Source organism: Camponotus vicinus, unplaced genomic scaffold, assembly GCF_025532165.1.
Source record: "Camponotus vicinus isolate PSW18456_S1 unplaced genomic scaffold, iyCamVici1.0 SCAF_4, whole genome shotgun sequence".
Classification (NCBI taxonomy): domain Eukaryota; kingdom Metazoa; phylum Arthropoda; class Insecta; order Hymenoptera; family Formicidae; genus Camponotus; species Camponotus vicinus.
In genome coordinates, this window is record NW_028141976.1 from 18,859,650 (window position 1) to 18,879,547 (window position 19,898).

General features: G+C 29.3%; 2 protein-coding genes across 8 annotated transcripts; one reads left to right on the plus strand and one right to left on the minus strand.

Annotated features, from left to right (window-relative positions):
- The first annotated feature begins 223 nt into the window (after positions 1 to 223).
- Erf1 (eukaryotic release factor 1) lies at positions 224 to 10,680 on the plus strand. 4 transcript variants are annotated; one of them, XM_083096049.1, is made up of 12 exons: positions 224 to 493; positions 734 to 1,011; positions 1,318 to 1,493; positions 1,710 to 1,837; positions 1,939 to 2,089; positions 2,250 to 2,440; positions 2,563 to 2,692; positions 2,803 to 3,023; positions 3,129 to 3,276; positions 3,748 to 3,858; positions 6,479 to 6,495; positions 7,359 to 10,680. In XM_083096049.1, exons 2-10 carry the CDS (start codon positions 926 to 928, stop codon positions 3,825 to 3,827), a joined length of 1,311 nt encoding a protein of 436 aa, XP_082952175.1. In that variant the 5' UTR covers positions 224 to 493; positions 734 to 925; the 3' UTR covers positions 3,828 to 3,858; positions 6,479 to 6,495; positions 7,359 to 10,680. The 4 variants fall into 4 exon arrangements, with proteins under 4 accessions (XP_082952175.1, XP_082952174.1, XP_082952172.1 ...); XM_083096048.1 differs by lacking the exon at positions 6,479 to 6,495; XM_083096046.1 differs by lacking the exons at positions 3,748 to 3,858; positions 6,479 to 6,495 and having other exon boundaries at positions 226 to 493.
- A 702-nt stretch (positions 10,681 to 11,382) lies between these two features.
- Positions 11,383 to 14,668, minus strand: Mcm10 (minichromosome maintenance 10 homolog). Of its 4 annotated transcripts, none has more exons than XM_083096044.1 (2): positions 14,571 to 14,668; positions 11,383 to 13,908 (listed from the first exon to the last, which is right to left on the minus strand). In XM_083096044.1, exon 2 carries the CDS (start codon positions 13,897 to 13,899, stop codon positions 11,680 to 11,682), a length of 2,220 nt encoding a protein of 739 aa, XP_082952170.1. In that variant the 5' UTR covers positions 13,900 to 13,908; positions 14,571 to 14,668; the 3' UTR covers positions 11,383 to 11,679. The 4 variants fall into 4 exon arrangements, with proteins under 4 accessions (XP_082952170.1, XP_082952171.1, XP_082952167.1 ...); XM_083096045.1 differs by lacking the exon at positions 14,571 to 14,668 and adding an exon at positions 14,398 to 14,486; XM_083096041.1 differs by lacking the exon at positions 14,571 to 14,668 and adding an exon at positions 14,235 to 14,423.
- Between the last annotated feature and the right edge of the window lie 5,230 nt (positions 14,669 to 19,898).

Here is a 19,898-nt window from a genome sequence, read left to right on the forward strand (position 1 = left end):
AGATACGTACAAATTTATATATATATATGATAATATATTAAAATATATTAAAATATATAATATACAATATATAGAAGTCTCTATGCGGACAGAAATTTGAATGCGTGGAAAACGCGGGATGCATTTGGTGCACGTTCGCAATTGTCGGTGGCGCGATACAACCAATGACGCGAGCGCGAGGGCAGCACGAGAGGCGCGCGCCAATCAATGCGAACGCGACCTGCGGTCGAGTTACGTTCTCGTGCGCGACTGGGCGGCCTCGAGGTCTTTTTTGTGCTTCTCATTTTGTCTCGTGGTGCGGCACGTCCACCGTGGTCCACTGACGTTTCCTGCTGTGCCATCGCATGGCCGACGTGTGCATTCCGAGGCTCGCGTGGTACTGTGGGCTGTGTCACGAGCTGTGTCGCCGTTGAAGAGAGCCATCCCGCCATCCGCATCATCATCCCGCATCGGCGCACCTAATCGCACACATCGTGTAACGATCTCCCGAAAAGTGAGTGAACAAAAGGAAGAAACAGCCGCGTGCAAAGGTGACCGTTCTACGGCGCGTGCTTAAACGTTTAATGCCCGCGCGCGCGCGACATTAGGCGGAGGGAATGAACGGACGGCCGCCCCTGCGTTGAATGGCTATGTCGACCACGTTTCACCGTGGTTGATATAATCCGGTGCGAACTGGATCGGTGCGGTATCTCATAGCTATCTATAATATTCCAATATCGTGTGATTTTCGTAGAGAGACCCGCCGTACACGGTGCCCCCGGCTTCGTCGACGCGCGGGCCACATTGCCTGCTCGTCACCGTCGTCGTCATCCTCGTCAACATCGTCCACCAAAGGGCGAGCTAGAGTGCGCGTGACAGCGATTAATACCCAGCATCGGGCACCTTGTAACGCCGCGACCACGCGTCCTCACGCACTCCAGCAGCGATGTCGAACGAGGAGACCTCCGCCGACCGCAATGTCGAGATCTGGAAGATCAAAAAGCTCATAAAGAGCCTCGAGATGGCCAGGGGGTAAGTAGGTCGGCGCCAACGTTATTGTGCCTCGTACTGTCAGCTGTTACCGTCACGCGGGTCATCCTGACATATGGCTTCGCGGAGCATATGCTCATTGGCCGTGTTTCGTGTTTAAACGGCCGCGATTTTATTACAGCTAATAGGTGTGTTGGCCTTTATTAATATAGTTGTGAAACAGAAATTTTTATTTATCGTAGAAAAAGTATGTATGTCTCGTGCGATTCGGGCAATGACTTAAAAAGATATCTCCACAGCGATCGTTCAATGGTACTTAGGTATTTTACAAGACATATATCTTTGCAGGAATGGTACAAGTATGATTTCATTAATCATACCTCCAAAGGACCAAATATCGAGAGTAAGCAAGATGCTGGCGGATGAATTTGGCACAGCGTCGAATATTAAGTCACGTGTAAATAGATTATCTGTTTTGGGTGCAATCACATCGGTACAGCATAGGCTAAAGCTATATACTAAAGGTATTTATATATTTATAAAGGTAATTATATATTTATCATTTATATTAAAATATATTTACTTAATACAACAGAGTATATGAGAATGTAGTGTTACTAATCATAGTTGTGATATATTGAATTTTTTCTAAATGTAGAAAAATATATTTAAGTCATTTATTATGCATATGATATTACAATTTATGATTATTAATCATACATATTAATATATTTTTTTAGTGCCTCCAAATGGCCTGGTAATTTATTGCGGAACTATCGTAACGGAAGAAGGAAAAGAAAAGAAAGTCAACATCGATTTTGAACCTTTCAAGCCTATTAATACTTCTTTATATCTTTGTGATAATAAGGTACATTTTTTGTAACATTCTCATATTTGCATATATGTGTGTGTGTTCTGCTATGTTTGTCTATGATTTTGTATAAATTGTATTTATATATAATTTTGCAGTTTCATACAGAAGCACTCACGGCGTTACTTGCTGACGATAACAAATTTGGTTTTATTGTCATGGATGGTAATGGAGCGTTGTTTGGCACATTACAAGGCAACACGCGTGAAGTATTACACAAATTCACTGTGGACCTTCCCAAGAAACATGGTATGTGTGTATAATATGTTATATGATAACACTGAAAGTATTATTGTGATAATACTGTAAAAGGAAACATTAAAATTATTTAATTTCCATCTCTGATTTCAAGAATCAATACAAGATATATTGGATATGTATCGAGTATTGTAAAAGTTATAAATTTTAGGCAGAGGTGGTCAATCTGCTCTGCGTTTTGCTCGATTACGTATGGAAAAGCGGCATAATTATGTTCGAAAAGTAGCTGAAGTTGCTACTCAATTATACATCACTAATGATAAACCTAATATCGCTGGATTGATTCTCGCGGGTAGTGCCGATTTTAAAACGGAACTTAGTCAATCTGATATGTTTGATCCGGTAAGCAGCTTTTTTATTAATGTATTATCTTTAATTAATTTCTTAATGTATTTTGTTTATGTATGTGAACTAAGATAAAAGGGATTATTTTTTTAAAATAATAATGCATGATTTTTTTTCAGAGATTACAAGCTAAGGTTATAAAACTGGTTGATGTATCGTATGGTGGTGAAAATGGTTTTAATCAGGCTATTGAATTAGCAGCCGAATCTTTGCAAAATGTGAAATTTATCCAAGAGAAAAAGTTGATTGGTAAAGATATTTATGTATTAATTATATATATATATATATATATATATATATATATATATATATATATATATATATTTAATAAATTGTTATCATTAATTTTTTTTAATTAGGTCGTTACTTTGATGAGATTTCTCAAGAAACTGGTAAATACTGTTTTGGTGTAGAAGACACATTAAGAGCCTTAGAATTAGGTAGTGTCGAAACTCTAATCTGTTGGGAGAATTTAGATATTCAACGATATGTTTTGAAAAATCATACAAATGCAGAGGAGAAAGTATTGCACCTGACACCAGAACAAGAAAAAGACAAGACTCATTTCACTGATAAGGAGGTGAACATTTAAATACTGCTGCAAGATAGGAATATATTTTTTATTTTTTTTCAATTCTTTTTAAAATAAAGTATCTTATATGTCTTTTTACTCCTATTTTCACAGAGCGGAGTAGAACTGGAACTTGTAGAATGTCAACCATTACTTGAATGGCTCGCAAACAATTATAAGAGTTTTGGTGCTACCTTGGAAATTATCACCGATAAATCGCAAGAAGGATCTCAATTTGTGAGAGGTTTTGGTGGCATTGGAGGTGAGTCTTTTTTTTTATACATATACTTATTATCATTTGTAATTTTATGAGAGTCACCTACATATATATACTTCTCTGTACTATAAAATATGTATATATACACTAAACAAAATAAAATGCGTAATAAATGAAAAAGGATCAAAGAAAATGTATAGTAAGAAAAACTAAAATTAAAGAAAAGTATTAAAAACATTTTAATACTTATATATTCTCATCAAACATTCTAAACAATATCATGTAAGTGCTAGGCTTTCTCTAGTGCAACTTGCACATTTGACTTGCTGTGAAAATTTATACATATTGACAAGTTATGGCGTAGTTGCGTTTTTTGGGTACACAATTGGGTACATATCTTCAAAAGCCAATAGAGATTAACATTACAACGCTAGACATGAGCAAAGATTATTTTTGCATGGAAGGTAAATTTCATCAAACTGATATTAACTGTGGAGTATATATGTTGGTGCATAGGAATCCTCCGCTACAAAGTTGATTTCCAGTCACTACAGGCTGATGAGCCTCTTGATGATGTTGACCTCGATGATTACTAATTTCATCCATGAATTACTCAGAATCAACCAGGTAGCTCTTTCTCTGTCTTGCGTGCGTTCACCTACATCTCGTGTATCATAGAACATATTATTTGCAAAGCTGGACAAATTTATCATTTGTTCATATATTATCAATTTATTTTGATTTTACTCCTGCATTATAAATATTTGATGATACAAATGTAAAATGGAATATCTCTCTCTATAGATCTCCAATATAATAATAAATATAATTAGCTAAATTTCTTGTTAAGACATTATTTTTATTTATGTAACCTAGTTTTATATTCGAAAAAATGTTTAATTATTCTTATTCTCTTTTTTATAACGTAAATATGGCTTTTCATTAATAACATACTATTGCACAAGAAAATTTAACCTGTTATAACTAATTATATAAGAGTTTTAAATATTATAAAAGTTTTCAAATATTATATAAGATTTATAAAAAATTACATACATTTTGAGTGGAAAAAATGGAAAAATAATATTTACGATTATTATATATACACATGTGAGGAGTATTCTGCTTTTTGTGTTTAATTTAAAGATAAATTTGTCCAAGAAAAATTCAGTTTCTTCCATTGGGTTTCTCACTAAATAGTTTGTTTCTTTTTTGTGCATATCTGTAGTATATATACATATATATATATATGCATATACGTCTCTCTCAAAATAATTTTGGATGTGGTAATAGATGTTTTTAGTTCGTGTTATCTCAAGGGTATGTTTATTGTTTCCATAAAAAAAAAGAAGCCTGAGAATACCTTTTTTGGTCTTTTTTTTTTCCTTGGTAAATGCAAATAAAGAAAATTTTGTGTGTATGTGTATATGTGTGTATATACATATATATACATATATATACACACATATATATCTATAAATAACTCTATGTTATATACAGGGTGAGTTGAAATTTTTCAGTTTCTCTATTCCATTTTTTATGCTGTATCGTTAGATCTGTACACTGAGTTTTATAATTGGAGAAGTAGATACGATAACAGTGGTTGATTCAATGGAAAAATAATATTTGCCTGATCTTAAATGTGTACAGTCACATTCTTTCATATTTGTTTAACACACCTCATCTTTGAGCAGTAAGAAATATACAGTAACATATTCACCAAAAACTCATTGTGAATGAAAGGTCGTACATAGGAATGTTATAAATAAATTAATTAATAATGCTTTTAAATGTCAATGTGAGCTTCTTAGCTATCAATGACACAAGTTTCATTATCATTACTAAACATTAACTACTCATTGTATATTGTCCCATTAAAAATCGATTTTTATCTCATTGATCAAAATAACTTTTTGGAATATATACACACACACACACACATATATATACATCTTACATACATGTACACTAGTTGATCATTCTTTATTCACTCACTAAGTATATGAGTTACATAAGAGTTGCTGAATGGAAACATATGCAGTGTGCGTATATATCTTTCCAACTACCAAACATCATATATTTCTTTTATTGTAGTATATATTATAGAACATATTAAACATTTTTTAGTTTGCATGATATTCTTTATATTTAATATTTACCATCAGTCTCTTCACACAAGTAAGATTCTATATTATACATTTTTTTGACATAATTCTGACATTATATTTTTTTAATTTTATTCTGTCATTTTTCCATACATACAATATTTAATCATTTTGCCAGGATTTACTTTTATAATTATGAACTTGTATAGACTGGACGTTACATTGTGACATTAGAACTATTTAATTTTATAGACATTATAATACGCGCATGTATATTTCTTCAATATAGTTGCATACTTCAGTCTTTATTTCCATGCTATTTCAAGTATGCATTTAATAATTCGAAATCAACTTTAATGTTTAATATATCACTTTAATATATCATTTAATGTATCTTATAAATATGAAAGTAACGTATATGTGTGTTAAACATAAAAATATTATTACATTAATTATCTGAATTTTCTATTCTTTTAGAAGTGATATAGTGAATACTTGTTTAAAAAAGTATTACCATTTTTATAAATATCGAAATATTTAGTATAAAATTTGTATTGTAACATAAATAATTGAAATAGGATAGTCGACATTAAAAAACGGATTAAAATCATTATAGTCTTGTAATAAATGTTACATGTTATATTAAAATTTTATATCACAACTGGATATATTTTTGTACCAATGTACACTTATTCATGCTTATATGTATATATATACCATGTGAAATAGAAAATCATAATTTTATATACATCAATTCAATATGACATTCCCAATGATTACACCTGCATGTTAAATAATAAAAATTATAAAGGCGTGAGTTTATTATCATAGATAATGTATCCTACAATTAAATAAAAAATATATTGAGAGAGAGGGAGAGAAAGAGAAGGAAAGAGAGAGAAAGAGAGAAAGGAAATTAAATGTAAATAAAAAGGAGAGTTTCCATATATATGGAAAAGTTATCGAGAAATGTTATCTCTGATAATGAACATAAGTATTATGTATTTACATTTAATACCTACAAGTATATTTATATTTTTTATCTATAGCAATTGCTTAAAATAGTTCAATAAGTGTTTTAGAAATAATTTAAAAAATATTTAATATCCTTCAAATACTAATCGGCATTTTATTTTTATTAGCTTGCATATTGGGAAAGGTACAATATATTATACTTGCTTTTTAATAATTAATAAAAATTAAAAATTGATATTATCGATATAATTTTAATATAGCTTACAATGTATAATATCTTCTTTTATTGATATTTCTCGTTAATTCTTTAAGATTTTATATTTTTATAATTTTATAAACATTTTATATACATATAGAGTCTTTTACATAAAACGTACACATATAGCTTTATATATTTTATTAATATTTATTCAAATACTGATTTACAACAAATTTATTAATACGTGATTACAAATTTTCACATTATTTACTTTTCTTATTATAATCATTACAATCATTAAAACGTATAATATTCTACATTTATACAGATATATAATATTAATTTACATCGCGCTTTTTCATAATAATATTAAAAAAATTTAATTTTATAATAAAATGTTTAACTAATCATTCATTTTTTTCTATGAGAATAATGCTTTTTCTTTGAATTATAAATAGTTTTTTCTGCTTTCTTTAAGTTTTATAAATGTTTTACAAAGTTTAATGTTTTATTATATTACAATGCAAAGTAAAAAGTATATTTAGGAAAACATTATTAATAAAATGCCAATTTGATTTCATTTTATATAATTTATATAATTTAGCAAATTAGTGTTGTAGACATTATGCTGTAAATTGTGTGTATTTTTAATTATTTATTTATATATATTTGCTTATTTATTTTATTGTTTTATTTCAGTATTTCAGTTGTTTTTTTTTGCTATCAATTTAATGAGTTTACGTGTATAAAAATATAAAAGTAAACATTTTGTTTTAGCAAAGGAATTTTTTATGCGAGAAATAATCGTCGTTATCCAGTACATATTTCTTAAAATATATATTTTTCAGGTATCTTGCGGTACAAGGTGGACTTTCAAAGCATGCAACTGGATGACATCGAAATCGATAGCTTTGATTTGGACGATTATTAGGTCCATGACTCAACCGATATTTAGTTATTTTAAACAAATAAAATCATTAAAAGGCTTCAATGAGCAATAATTGGATTTTTATTTATTTTGAAATGACAATAGTGTTAACTAACAATAAACAATATTTGGAACATTTCCGCACTTATTTGTGCTTCTTCAGCCAAAACATAAAAATTTAGATTCTTAATATATCATGGTAAGATAAGAAAAGGGCAACATCACGAGAGGCTATTTATATAAGATAAAAATTGATTTGTCGCAAATCTGCAATCGATGATGTATTTCTTTTTATTTCTTTTTTATTCATGTCATTCAAAAACTGTGTTGATCAATAAGTGGTCAAGTTTAAAATCAAATATGTACATGTAAAATATGAAATCACATCATATGTGATTTAGAGAAAAGTTATTTGAATCATGTGGTCAACTTGTACGAAAAATCATAATTATGATGTCAAAATATAAAATCTATTGGCCGAATTGCGACAAAATTAGACAAAGCAAATAAAAAAGAAACAGTAAAAAATTAATAATAAATGAAGAATTCACAAAATACATGTTAAAATTAGAATATAGCCTCTTGTAAGATAGTTTTGTGCGAGCGGTTGGCAAAGTCAGTTAGTTATTTTAGCTTTGGGAAAAATTGAAGGGACACAAGTGTATATTTTCTTTTACATACTGTGTCCTAAGAGAGAAACATGAACAGGCATGTTTCAAAATTTCTCATACGATGCAGTATGTACGATATCATAAAATTATTGTTTAGAATTTACTGAATTTATCAAACAGATCGTAAAATCGATACACGAAAGAGAGAAGCACCAGCTGATATGGCGTGGCTGATATAATTTTACGAAAGAAAAGATTCGAAGACTGTGACACTTAATTAAGCCAGCTTAATACCTGCCTACTCTCATAACATTCACCACCTTGTATTACGATTTATGGTCCTTAATTATTCATACAGGGATTTGTTTAAACAACTATACTACACGCTCTATAGTGCCGAATACAAATGTTGTATAATATACGATAATCCGGTTGTAATTTTATATTAAATTGATGTTTATCATCTTATCATAGATTTTACGAGGAATGAGTATTTCAACTACAAGAACGGCTGTATAGCATTATTTTGTTCAGATATAATTTTGGAAAGAGAGCTGTAATAAACTGATTATTATGAACATACATTGCGTATATTCTACACTGATTTGAAAAATTCATATAACGATAACGAAGAGTTCTGTAAATAGATGTCAATTTTTAAAAACGGCACAGTTGCCTTAGACATAAGTTGAGGTCGCGTACACGATCCACGGAGTAAATGAAGTATTTCCGTCTTATGCAGTGATACACACTTGTAAACATAAGGACAGATAATTCCTCGCAATTCTACATTGCTCCATTGCAGGCTCTTGGCTCTTAGATTTTTGTACATTCACACAATTGTACATAAGAAATGCTTTGCAAAAATATATTGAAATAACTTTTTCATTATTATAGTGGTGCACCTCAATAAAAAGGAAGATATTCCCTGCAATATTTAAATGGCAGTTATATTGGAAATATTACGAAATTTACTTTAACAATGTTAATTTAATTCGCTTATTCGTATGATGCCTTTGTAATTAATAACGCTATGTATGTATAAATGTGGAAAGAATGTAACGTGCAATTTTGGTGAAGTATTCTTTGTGAAAGAATATTGTATAAAGAACAAGGGTTCTTAAAGAGTCTCGAATATTCTGAGTCTCCCGACGGAAAATGTACCGTTTAATGATGTATTTACATTATATTTGCGATATCACTCTAATGTACACCTTGCACAGAGACAAAAGAGGCGCAGAAAAGAGCTTCATCAAAGTGGAACGTTCGAGAGAGATATAATTTTGCGATATGTGCACAACGAATTTCAGAGTAACGCGACGATTCGAATTTGTATCTGTGTATTGTCTCTCAAGACACCCAGATGTTAATTACCGGCTTAACGTTTCTTCAAATTTTTATATGTAAACATCTCACTAGGAGTCTAGATAGTTATTTATTTCTATACATTGGTGCGACTTCGTTTCTGCTTCAGCAGAATATTTGATTTAAGTATGCAAGATAGCAAATTAAGAACTCGATAAATATTAATTATTGAAAGTGAGAGAACGAGAAAGAATTGAGAGCAAGAAACAGAGAATAGGAAAAGCTTTGTAATATTTGTCTAAATGTAAAAGTACACGGAAATGTCGTCCACGCGAGTTACTTTAATAATTGAATCGATGACGTACTTAGATTATGGCTTGCCCTTCTACTCTCTGCAAGCACAATTGTATAATCTACTAACAACATATTCGTCATTGATTATTTTGTTCCCGCATATTTTGTCAGTGAAATATGTCTTTTAATCGAAACTAGTTTTCTTAATACTTAATTAGATTTTTCATCTGACAGCGAGAACATAATTGTAAAAATTTTTTAATCAATCTAATTCTCTCTACATCATGGATATAATTTTATTATAATGTTTCACGTTTTCGTGTATATATATATATATATATATATATATATATATATATATATATATATACCAAGTTAAATTTGCGCTATCTTAAAGTCTGTTTTGGTGAATTATAAACATATGGGATTATAGTTAAGGACCGGAAAAGAAATTTTCGATGGTATTGCTGCTCATTTCCTATGAAATCTATGCTCTATCAGGTGGTAAAAAGGAAGATTGAAATAATGATCTAAAAACATTCCATATACACGTATATGCATATATACATACATTAATGTGAAATGATAAAAAAAGATCGTTTTTCGAAAGCAAACACGATATGTAACTAATTTATTAATATAACTTTCTTTATGCATGATAATTATTTATTTATCTATTTTATTAATTCTTTCAATAAATTTTTAGCTCGTTTTTTTGGAGAGGGAATTCACAATTATGTATGTATATATATAAAATATGTGACAGCTATGAAAATCGGTTATGATGTATTAAAAAAGACAAAACTTTTTCAAATAATAATAATTAATATCTTATTTGTAAGTAATATTCTGAAGTTTAATCATTATTTCTAATCTTCCTTTTCTCACGCATATTTTATTCGAAGTTTTATATACAAGGAAAAGAGTAACGTGTCATTGTATAAATATAAAATGCCGAACAGAATTGTGGACAACCATAGGATATTAAACAGTATATGAGTGAAAAAATACAATCTATGTTTCTCATACAAACAGATAGTTATTAATGTCCGGAGTTATTATATTGACATAACACGTCGCGGAAAATCCAACTCAGATGGTTTCTAAATGCATTATATGTTATATAATATTGATATATAGTAACTTATGTCAATGCGATGCTTTCGGACCCCAATTATAATTCTTTATATTAAGAAATTTGCTGATGTTTATCTTTTTACACAGTGCATATCGTTTTTGTATGAAGGAAAGAGTACTTTTCTCGTAAGAAGAAAAGGTATCTTTGTATGAGAAAGCTTTGTCGAACGGGAAAGGAAATAATGATTCTCTTCAGCCTAAATATCAAACCTCAAACGTAATTTAGTGAATCACGTAATCGAGATGATAATGTTTTTTATACGATTGTTGTACCTGGTTGTATATCAAAACATTTCTGCTCGCTGTGTACATTTCGGACGGAGAAGATTCAATGTATTTCATTTCGGAAATGTGCAAGAGATACACTCTTAGGATTTCTTTATATTTGTACATTTTTCATAAAGTGAAAAAAAAAAAGAAGAAAATTGATAATACTGACAATAAACAAAAGGATATCAAATGTTCTGTATTTGTAGATTCTAAGATATAAAATATATAGGAATAAGTAATCAGTCGAGATAAGCAAGTTTCGCGTCGTTTTAATAATTTTAGCCAATGATAATTGATAATTCGATTCAGATAGTAAATTCGTCATCGTAAAATCTTCAAATTTTCTATGTATTTTCATTATATATATAGACAAAAATATTAAAAAATAATAATTATATAAAGTAATATATCTTGGCAACAATATCGTAGCATTTTTCCAATGCCATTTGAATTTCTATATTCTGTACAAATACTTTTTCGCTAGTGTACGTAAAACATGTGCTATCAGTTTATATCTTGACCAATATCGTCTCTTCATTTCTTTAATATTTTACTATATAAATACTTACAATTTATTAATTTAGCTAGAATATCGATGGGAGGAAAGGGAGGTAATTAAATTTACTAATCTTCATCCGGGACAAGAAGATTAAGATTTGCGTCTTTCACGATTGAACCTAGGAATTTCTCTTCGGCGCCACGTATAGATAGAGTCTCTGTAGCAATAATGGTCTTCCTCTCATCCATCATTGCCGCCCTGGCCCAATTTGAACTGCTGCACTTGCTGCAGCTGTGTGATGGCATACGATTTAGACTGACAGTCCGGTTGCCACAATCGGCGCATTTGAAGAACCTCTTAATAGCGTCGATCACACGCAACGGATGCCTCTGTTCCTTGCACATGTCCGATGCTGAGAAGGCCGTGTACTTGCATATTGCACACTTCACAGCTTTGCAATTGATCGTGAAAGTGTTCATCATCTTTTCTTCCATCTTTTCCTTTACTTCTAATTTGTCAAAATACTTTTCCTTTTCTTCATCATAGGATTTCTCAATCAAATCTGTATGCGAAGATTTGGCTTCTAGAATCTCTTTGAATTTGTTATTTATATTTACCTTTTTTGTACTTCGTTCTTCCTGCTCATCATTCTCTCTCTGACGTTTCGCGTTTTTATCCAGTTTCTCTTTTGAACTTATTCGTATCTGATTGGGATCTTTCGCTTTGATTTTTCCATGCTCTTGCACCCACTTGATCGCGTTCATCTTGACGGTACGAATTTGTTGCTTGGTGATGGGCTCGGAGAAATCTATTGTACCTTGATTACATCCCCCTCCCAGTCGCGGATTTGAAGACAAAGAGACCAAACTAATTTTTTTATCTATATGATTGTTTTTAGGTTTGTTTGGTGTATAATTACTTTCTTTTGATTGTATCGGACTGGAGCATAGAACTGGTCCATTGGGCGTTGATTGTACTGTTACTTGCTTTGAGGGTTGCCAGCCTCTCAGTTTATTGAGTCGTTCAAAATCTTTCCTCGATTGTTTGTTCGTCAGTTCCACAGTCACTTCCTTTTTCTTAGCATTCACATTGACCTCTGATTTCAAATCACTTTTTGCTTTTTTAATATCATTGCCCGAATTGGTTTCGGATAGTAATTCCAAACGCGCGCGATCCTTCTCGTATAGCTTCTCATTGCGTTTGGCCAGTACTGGTACAAATGGTGCCAGACCGTTGTAAGGCTTTCGTGTATCAATTTGCTTGTTCATGCGCTTCAATGCATCTCCAGTAAATCCATATGCATTGTTACTCGATTGTAGGTCCGCTCGTCGTGTACATTTTTTATATTCCTGTTTAACGTGATAAACACAGTACTCGCATCGACTTGTATTTACAATCGCAGTGCACGGATCGCCATTCTTTTTGATCGATTTGCATTTACCCATATCCTTGGATTTACCAAAAATCATCAGTTTCTGAGGATTATCGATTGATAGAGTTGCTTGGTCGATGTTGTCCTTACTCTCGAGTATGTTTGGATTGAGAATACCTATCACACTGCCAGTGATTGTTTTCCATAATTGTTTGTAGGCATTACTGAATAGAAAAATAGACACAGTTTTCAAATCATCAGACAAATCGCTTATTTTCCAGATACAATAAGAACTTCCCTTCTGCGAAGTTTTTGTAGCTGATTTATTGATTAATACACCAGCGATTACCCAGTCGTTATGTATATTATCAGAAACTATGTGATTCTTTACTCTTGATACTGTTACAGCTATTTTGTCTTTCATACGTTCCTTCAATTCAGCAGAAGATATGAGAGGACTAATTATTCTTATTCCAAAGAAGGGATCGCTATACACATCCTTTGTAATACTATTATTATTGCTACCCTTTATGGTATTATTGAAATCAAAAGTCTTATTTTTACTATTATTAAAAATATTATTCTTGTGCTGTAATTTTTGTTCAGGCTGCTCAGTCTTCAGAAAGGAGTCCTCTTTTAATAGCTGTTTTATTTCACGTCCATAATTGGAATATTTTTGCTCCTCAAAATAACGTCTGTCTTCATCATCCGAGGAATCAAGCTTGTCATCATAAGATGTATTGGTAATTTTCTCATCAAGTAATTTATTCTCGTTATTTATATTACAAGGTTTAGAATCTAAGAAGTTAAATTGCAATTCTGTTAAAGTTTTCTTTGATTCAAATGACTTAGATTGTTCAAGATACTTAGACTGCTCATTATCTTTCTCTTCAACACCAACTGTCTCTTCGATATCATTTGATATTAAATTATTCAAGATGTCTAGATCAGAATCACTGTCCTCGTGCTCCATATTTCAAACCTTAAAAAAAAGGTAAATATGTATTTATAAATATATTGATTAATCATAAATTATATTTAAGTTTATTTTGGTTAGAGTGTAATTTAGGGAAAAAATATATATATGTACATGCTTATAGCAATAAGGCAGTGTTAAATATTTAATCAATCAATGATCGTTATAAATAGCATTACAAGTTAATATTAAATTTGTAGTTACATATAAAAATATTTTATACATAGAATTATAACTTTAGAACAAAAAAGAATTTGCCAATAAGAGATCAAAGCTGTCATTGATTGATCAGTTGACTTCTTGATAATAGATTACAGATGCCTAAGCCTAACCTTGCTTTCTTATTATTTTTGTGCTTTATAATATTAAAAATTTGATAAAAATATTATTTATTACTATCATAAGAATTATTCACGCTTTTCTAAATCACACATTATTCATAAATTTTCATAGATAACACTGTATGTACGTATGTATATACATATAACTATTTACACGTGTCGTTGTTACACGCTCGCCAATTTTCCCGCCAATTTCTAGCAGATGATGCCAAAGCATAAACATATAAAATATATAGAGAGGCCTATTCTCATGAGAGAATCTGCGATAAAGGAAGCAACACTATTCATCAATCACAAATATACAGCCCAACTAAAAGAATAGCCTACCCAAAAGAAAGCGAAAAAGATCCGAATTGAACAAGATGCATTTGAGATTTTATCTCTAAACCCTCTGTCACTCTTTGTCGATATCGACAGCTAATGCGCCATCTATGTATTCATGTCTATGATGTAAAGGAAAAGCAGAGGTTGTTTGCGCAGGCGCGTTGAATTATTTGCTGCTTCGATTGATTCGATATATCGAGAATCACAGTGTTACTTCTTAAATTTTGAATCGCGGTCAATCTAAGTCAATCTTGCGTTGAGATAAATCGCAAAGTCGTATTCGAATTTCGTTTCGTATAAAAATGTATTTTTTGTGTCGATTGTTACTGTCTAAATGTGAATATCTCGTGTGCAAACAATTGTCGCAAGTGTCTTTGGTAAAAAGCGTTGCATATTGTGGCATCGTAACGCATTCAATATATCATGTATAATTGCTACGTCACATCAGTGTCGATATCGACTAATCACTCCACCGGAATCATCTTCGTGATATCTCACTTTATATTTTATCAAAATACAACAAAAGTACAATCAATCACCACCAAGTATGTATACATATACTTCATTGTTCTATATATAATTAATTCTATACTTTTCTATCTTTTCTGATTTTACCGTACTTTACGCAGCTATAAAATGTTATTGAAAAATCATAATTATACACATATCATAATATATAATATATAATATACATATCATAATTATGATTTACACACACACACACACACACACACACACACACACACACACACACACACACACACACACACACACACACACACACATATACTTTACACACACGTATATAATTTATATATACTTTATATATTAAATATAAAGAATTTTAATCAAATTACACACACATACACGTACACATCACGAGTCTTTATTTGTATTTTTTGAAATTCTTAACTAATGTTAGGATAATTGATAGTAAAGATAATTTTTACCAACCCTGAAAAACTTTTCCGAATTAAAAAATTAAATAAAATATCTGTTATAATGATTAAATATTCTTTCATCAAAATCAATTCAGAAGCTATATAATGCATATAACTTTTACTAAATTATACTAATTTGTTTACTGATTCGAACGCTAATATTTTTTGCTTTTTCACTATAAATTTGAATTTTCCATGGATTATTATTTATCATATATAAAATACATACGCATACATACATTTAATGTATTTAATAATTTATAATGATTGTGTACCAATTTATTTTGATGTAATACTTAATATTTCAATAATAATTAATATATGGATATATCATTTATTTTATTACATGTGTTTTGAGAGAAATACGATTGGAATTATTAATGATTCGTTAACGAATTAATTTGTATATCTCGCTAATTCTTGTATATAATTATTATTGCAAATAATTTTACTATCTTTCCTCAATGAATAAGTGAAATAGTAAGGGAAGCCGACAATTTATAGCAATTGTTATATTCGAATGATTGCTGGCAATAAATTATTTGCGACTTGCAGTTGTCGCCAAATCATCGTACAATCACTGATTCATCACATTGTCACTGATACATAATGGCATAATCTTCTGTAGTGTGATGTAATCAGGATTTAGATATTATCATATACAGGGTGTACTAGAAGAATTTTGATCTTAAACTTATGGCATATATAATAGCGTACTTATTACTATAATTGCCCTTTTATTAAGATATTAAGGTCACGAAAATCGTTAGTCGATGTATATAAATAATAGTAGCGTGTGATATTTAAGATATATGCAAGTATATTAATTAATTCAATGAATAAAAAGTATATCACTTTTTTAAAATACTATACTTCTTTTAAGTTTTGCCTTTTTATAAAAATTATATATGCAGCTTTTAATAATTAGTATAGTTATTATGAAAAAAAAAAAAAAATATATATATATACAGGGTGACCCATTTTAACTTAGGCAGCCAAATAACTCGAAAAATAAGCAAGATAGAGAAAAATGTTTTAGACAAAAGTTGTATGGTTTCGAGGGGGCCATAAGATGGTATCATTGGTTTGACCTTGAAGAGTCATTTGAAGGTCACGTGAAGGTCACTTCAATTTTTTTAAATGGAACATCCTATATATTTTTGTACATTCTTGTAGCTCATCTCGAGAGCTTTCCAAAACACTATAATTAAGTACATTTTCGTTAAGTACTTTTTGAGTTATGAGGCTTGAAATAATTTCTTAATTTTACATAAACCGTAAAATATCTTGTAAAATATTCATTTTTCGATTACCTTACCTTAATAGTTTTATGTACAAAATAATGAGAGGAATCAATTGGTGTAAAGAAAACACATAGTTGTTTCGAAGAAAAAATATGGAATTGTTAATTGCAAATTACATATTTTTTCTTCGAAACAACTATGTGTTTTCTTTACACCAATTGATTCCTCTCATTATTTTGTACATAAAAGTATTAAGGTAAGATAATCGAAAAATGAATATTTTACAAGATATTTTACGGTTTATGTAAAATTAAGAAATTATTTCAAGCCTCATAACTCAAAAAGTACTTAACGAAAATGTACTTAATTATAGTGTTTTGGAAAGCTCTCGAGATGAGCTACAAGAATGTACAAAAATATATAGGGTATTCCATTTAAAAAAATTGAAGTGACCTTCACGTGACCTTCAAATGACTCTTCAAGGTCAAACCAATGATACCATCTTATGGCCCCCTCGAAACCATACAACTTTTGTCTAAAACATTTTTCTCTATCTTGCTTATTTTTCGAGTTATTTGGCTGCCTAAGTTAAAATGGGTCACCCTGTATATATAGATAAATATATATTTTGAAATTTTGTATTTTAATTTAATAGCTAAGTTATTAATATGTTTTAAAGTCGTAACAAATAATGATTTTTTAGAATATGTTTTTAAATTATTGATTATATAGAATTCATCATTAAAATTAAAACTAAAGATTTTAAGATATTTTAAGAAAGAAAATATTATATTTAGTAAATTTTATTCATATATATATAATCATATATATATATATATATATATATATATATATATATATATATATGATTATATATGAATTCTATATGAGCAATAATTTAAAAACATATTCTAAAAAGTCATTATTTGTTGCGACTTTGAAACATATTAATAACTTAGCTATTAAATTAAAATAAAAATTTCAAAATATATATATATTTTTTTTTAAATTTTCTTCATAATAACAACTATGCTAATTATTGAAAACGTGTATTTGCATGTGTAATTTTTATAAAAATGTAAAATTTAAAAGAAGTATAGTATTTAAAAAAATCGATATTCTTTATTCATACTGAATTAATTAATATACTTGCATATATCTTAAATATCACGCGCTACTATTATTTATATACATCGACTAACGATTTTCGCGGCAACGTGGCCACAAACATAGAAATCGACCAGTCTCTCCTTATGAAATATTCACTGGATGTTGGAGTCGGACTAACTCAAGCAGTCAGTTTGCATCCAAGTAACTCTCGTGGACGAGGATGCAAGCAACTCCTATGAGGCTATCGAAATACGTTCTAGAAACGCTTAATCGGAAGTCTCGCGGGTCGCTACATTAACCCTTGACGGCCCGATATAATTTCCGTATATGAATCAATATTAAATATAATGTTTCTATTTTAAATAGTACTCATGTTGCGTTTAAAATAATACGTGACCTCTACGTCTTCTCATTCGTATTCCTTTGTAAAAATTCAATAAAAGTAAGTAGTAGGATTGAACGGGAATAGAACAGGATATGTAGCGCAAATTAGCTTTGGTTATGCAAATAGTAGTGAAATAAAATATATATAATAATATATATATAATAAAATATATATAATAATAATTATATAAAAGATCGAAATATGATTTTCAGTTTATGTATATATATATTGTATATATATATATATATATATATATATATATATATATATATATATATGTATATATATATACAATCTATTATATTATATTATATTATATTTATTTTATATATTTTATTAGTTTTACACTGTTTTCCAAATATTTGAAAGAATTTTTAACAATCTGAAGTGCATTTGAAATTTATTAACTTTGCATAAAAGTTGTAAATGTAAATTTATGAAATAAAATTTTTTAACTTTTTTTTATTTTTTTCTTGATTTATTATAATTGAAATTTGTGGATAATATAATAATAAAATTAATAGGTATAATTTTTTAATAGATATAATTTTATAATATATAACTATATTATTTTTATTTGGCACTCCTTATACATATTATAATTATTCACAGATAAAAGTCTTTAAAAAAGCATGTATATAGAATCTATTAAAAATTAAGCGTTTCCATCACATTGTATTATAAAAGTAGCGATTTTTCTTTTCTCTTTTCTATTATGCGGTAAATAAGGGGTAAATATTGTGTTAAAAATAGTATAGTTATATACATAGCATTATTCTCATTTGATAAAACTGCATTTGATTAGTCATTAGTCAGATTTTACGTCGCTAAATTTTCAGAATCTATATTGAAATTATATTTCTCTAATAATCTAATATTTATTGCACTTAATATTTATTATTATTTATTGTTCTTAATCCATGCCTTACGGCTTTGGATGGACTTCCAGTCTTACAGAGCTTTACATGTTTTGTATTCATTAACGTATAAAATATAAAATGTGATATAATATATAAAATTAAAATAGAATAGAAATAGAAATAGAATAAAGTACAATATATAAAGTGTATAGAGTGTAAGGTGTAAGTTATACAGTACTTGAATGGAATAAAATAAAATAAAATCTAAATCTAAAATCTAAAATCTAAAATCTAAAATCTAAACTTTAGCGTAACAGGCGGGGAAAGTAATATGAGATATTATAAAATAAAATAAAATAAGATAAGATAAAATTGGATTAAATTAAATTGTAACTGCTGATAAGAGTAAAATAAAAGTAAAATCAAAATAAAATCAAAATCAAAATCAAAAATAAAATAAAAATATAATGAAAATAACGTTGCGAATAAGAAAACATTATCTGTCTTAGCTCCTATCTAATCTAATCTAGTCTAATCTAAATGAGTAAAATGTTAAATGTTATGTATTATATGTTATATGGAGTGTGTAAAAACTCTTAGATCTCCCTTTGTAGTTTAGTAATTCTTTGTGTTCTATCTTTATTATCTTTGGTATCTATGGTATCTTTGGTTTCTTTGGCATCTTTGGCTTCCTATTTTGTTGTTGTTCTTAGTCATTATTACTTCTTGTCTCTATCTTTCGTTGCACCTCGGGTTTCCTTGACTTGCGATGGTTTTATCCGCCTTCTCCG

What these genes read in the sequence shown, in the direction of transcription:
- Erf1 (XM_083096046.1), top strand. Translation starts at nt 926, where the DNA reads ATGTCGAACGAGGAGACCTCCGCCGACCGCAATGTCGAGATCTGGAAG. An exon ending in TATATCTTTGTGATAATAAG is followed by an intron (nt 1,838 to 1,938) that starts GTACATTTTTTG and finishes ATAATTTTGCAG; the next exon opens with TTTCATACAGAAGCACTCAC. An exon ending in GGACCTTCCCAAGAAACATG is followed by an intron (nt 2,090 to 2,249) that starts GTATGTGTGTAT and finishes TATAAATTTTAG; the next exon opens with GCAGAGGTGGTCAATCTGCT.
- Mcm10 (XM_083096044.1), bottom strand. Translation starts at nt 13,899, where the DNA reads ATGGAGCACGAGGACAGTGATTCTGATCTAGACATCTTGAATAATTTA.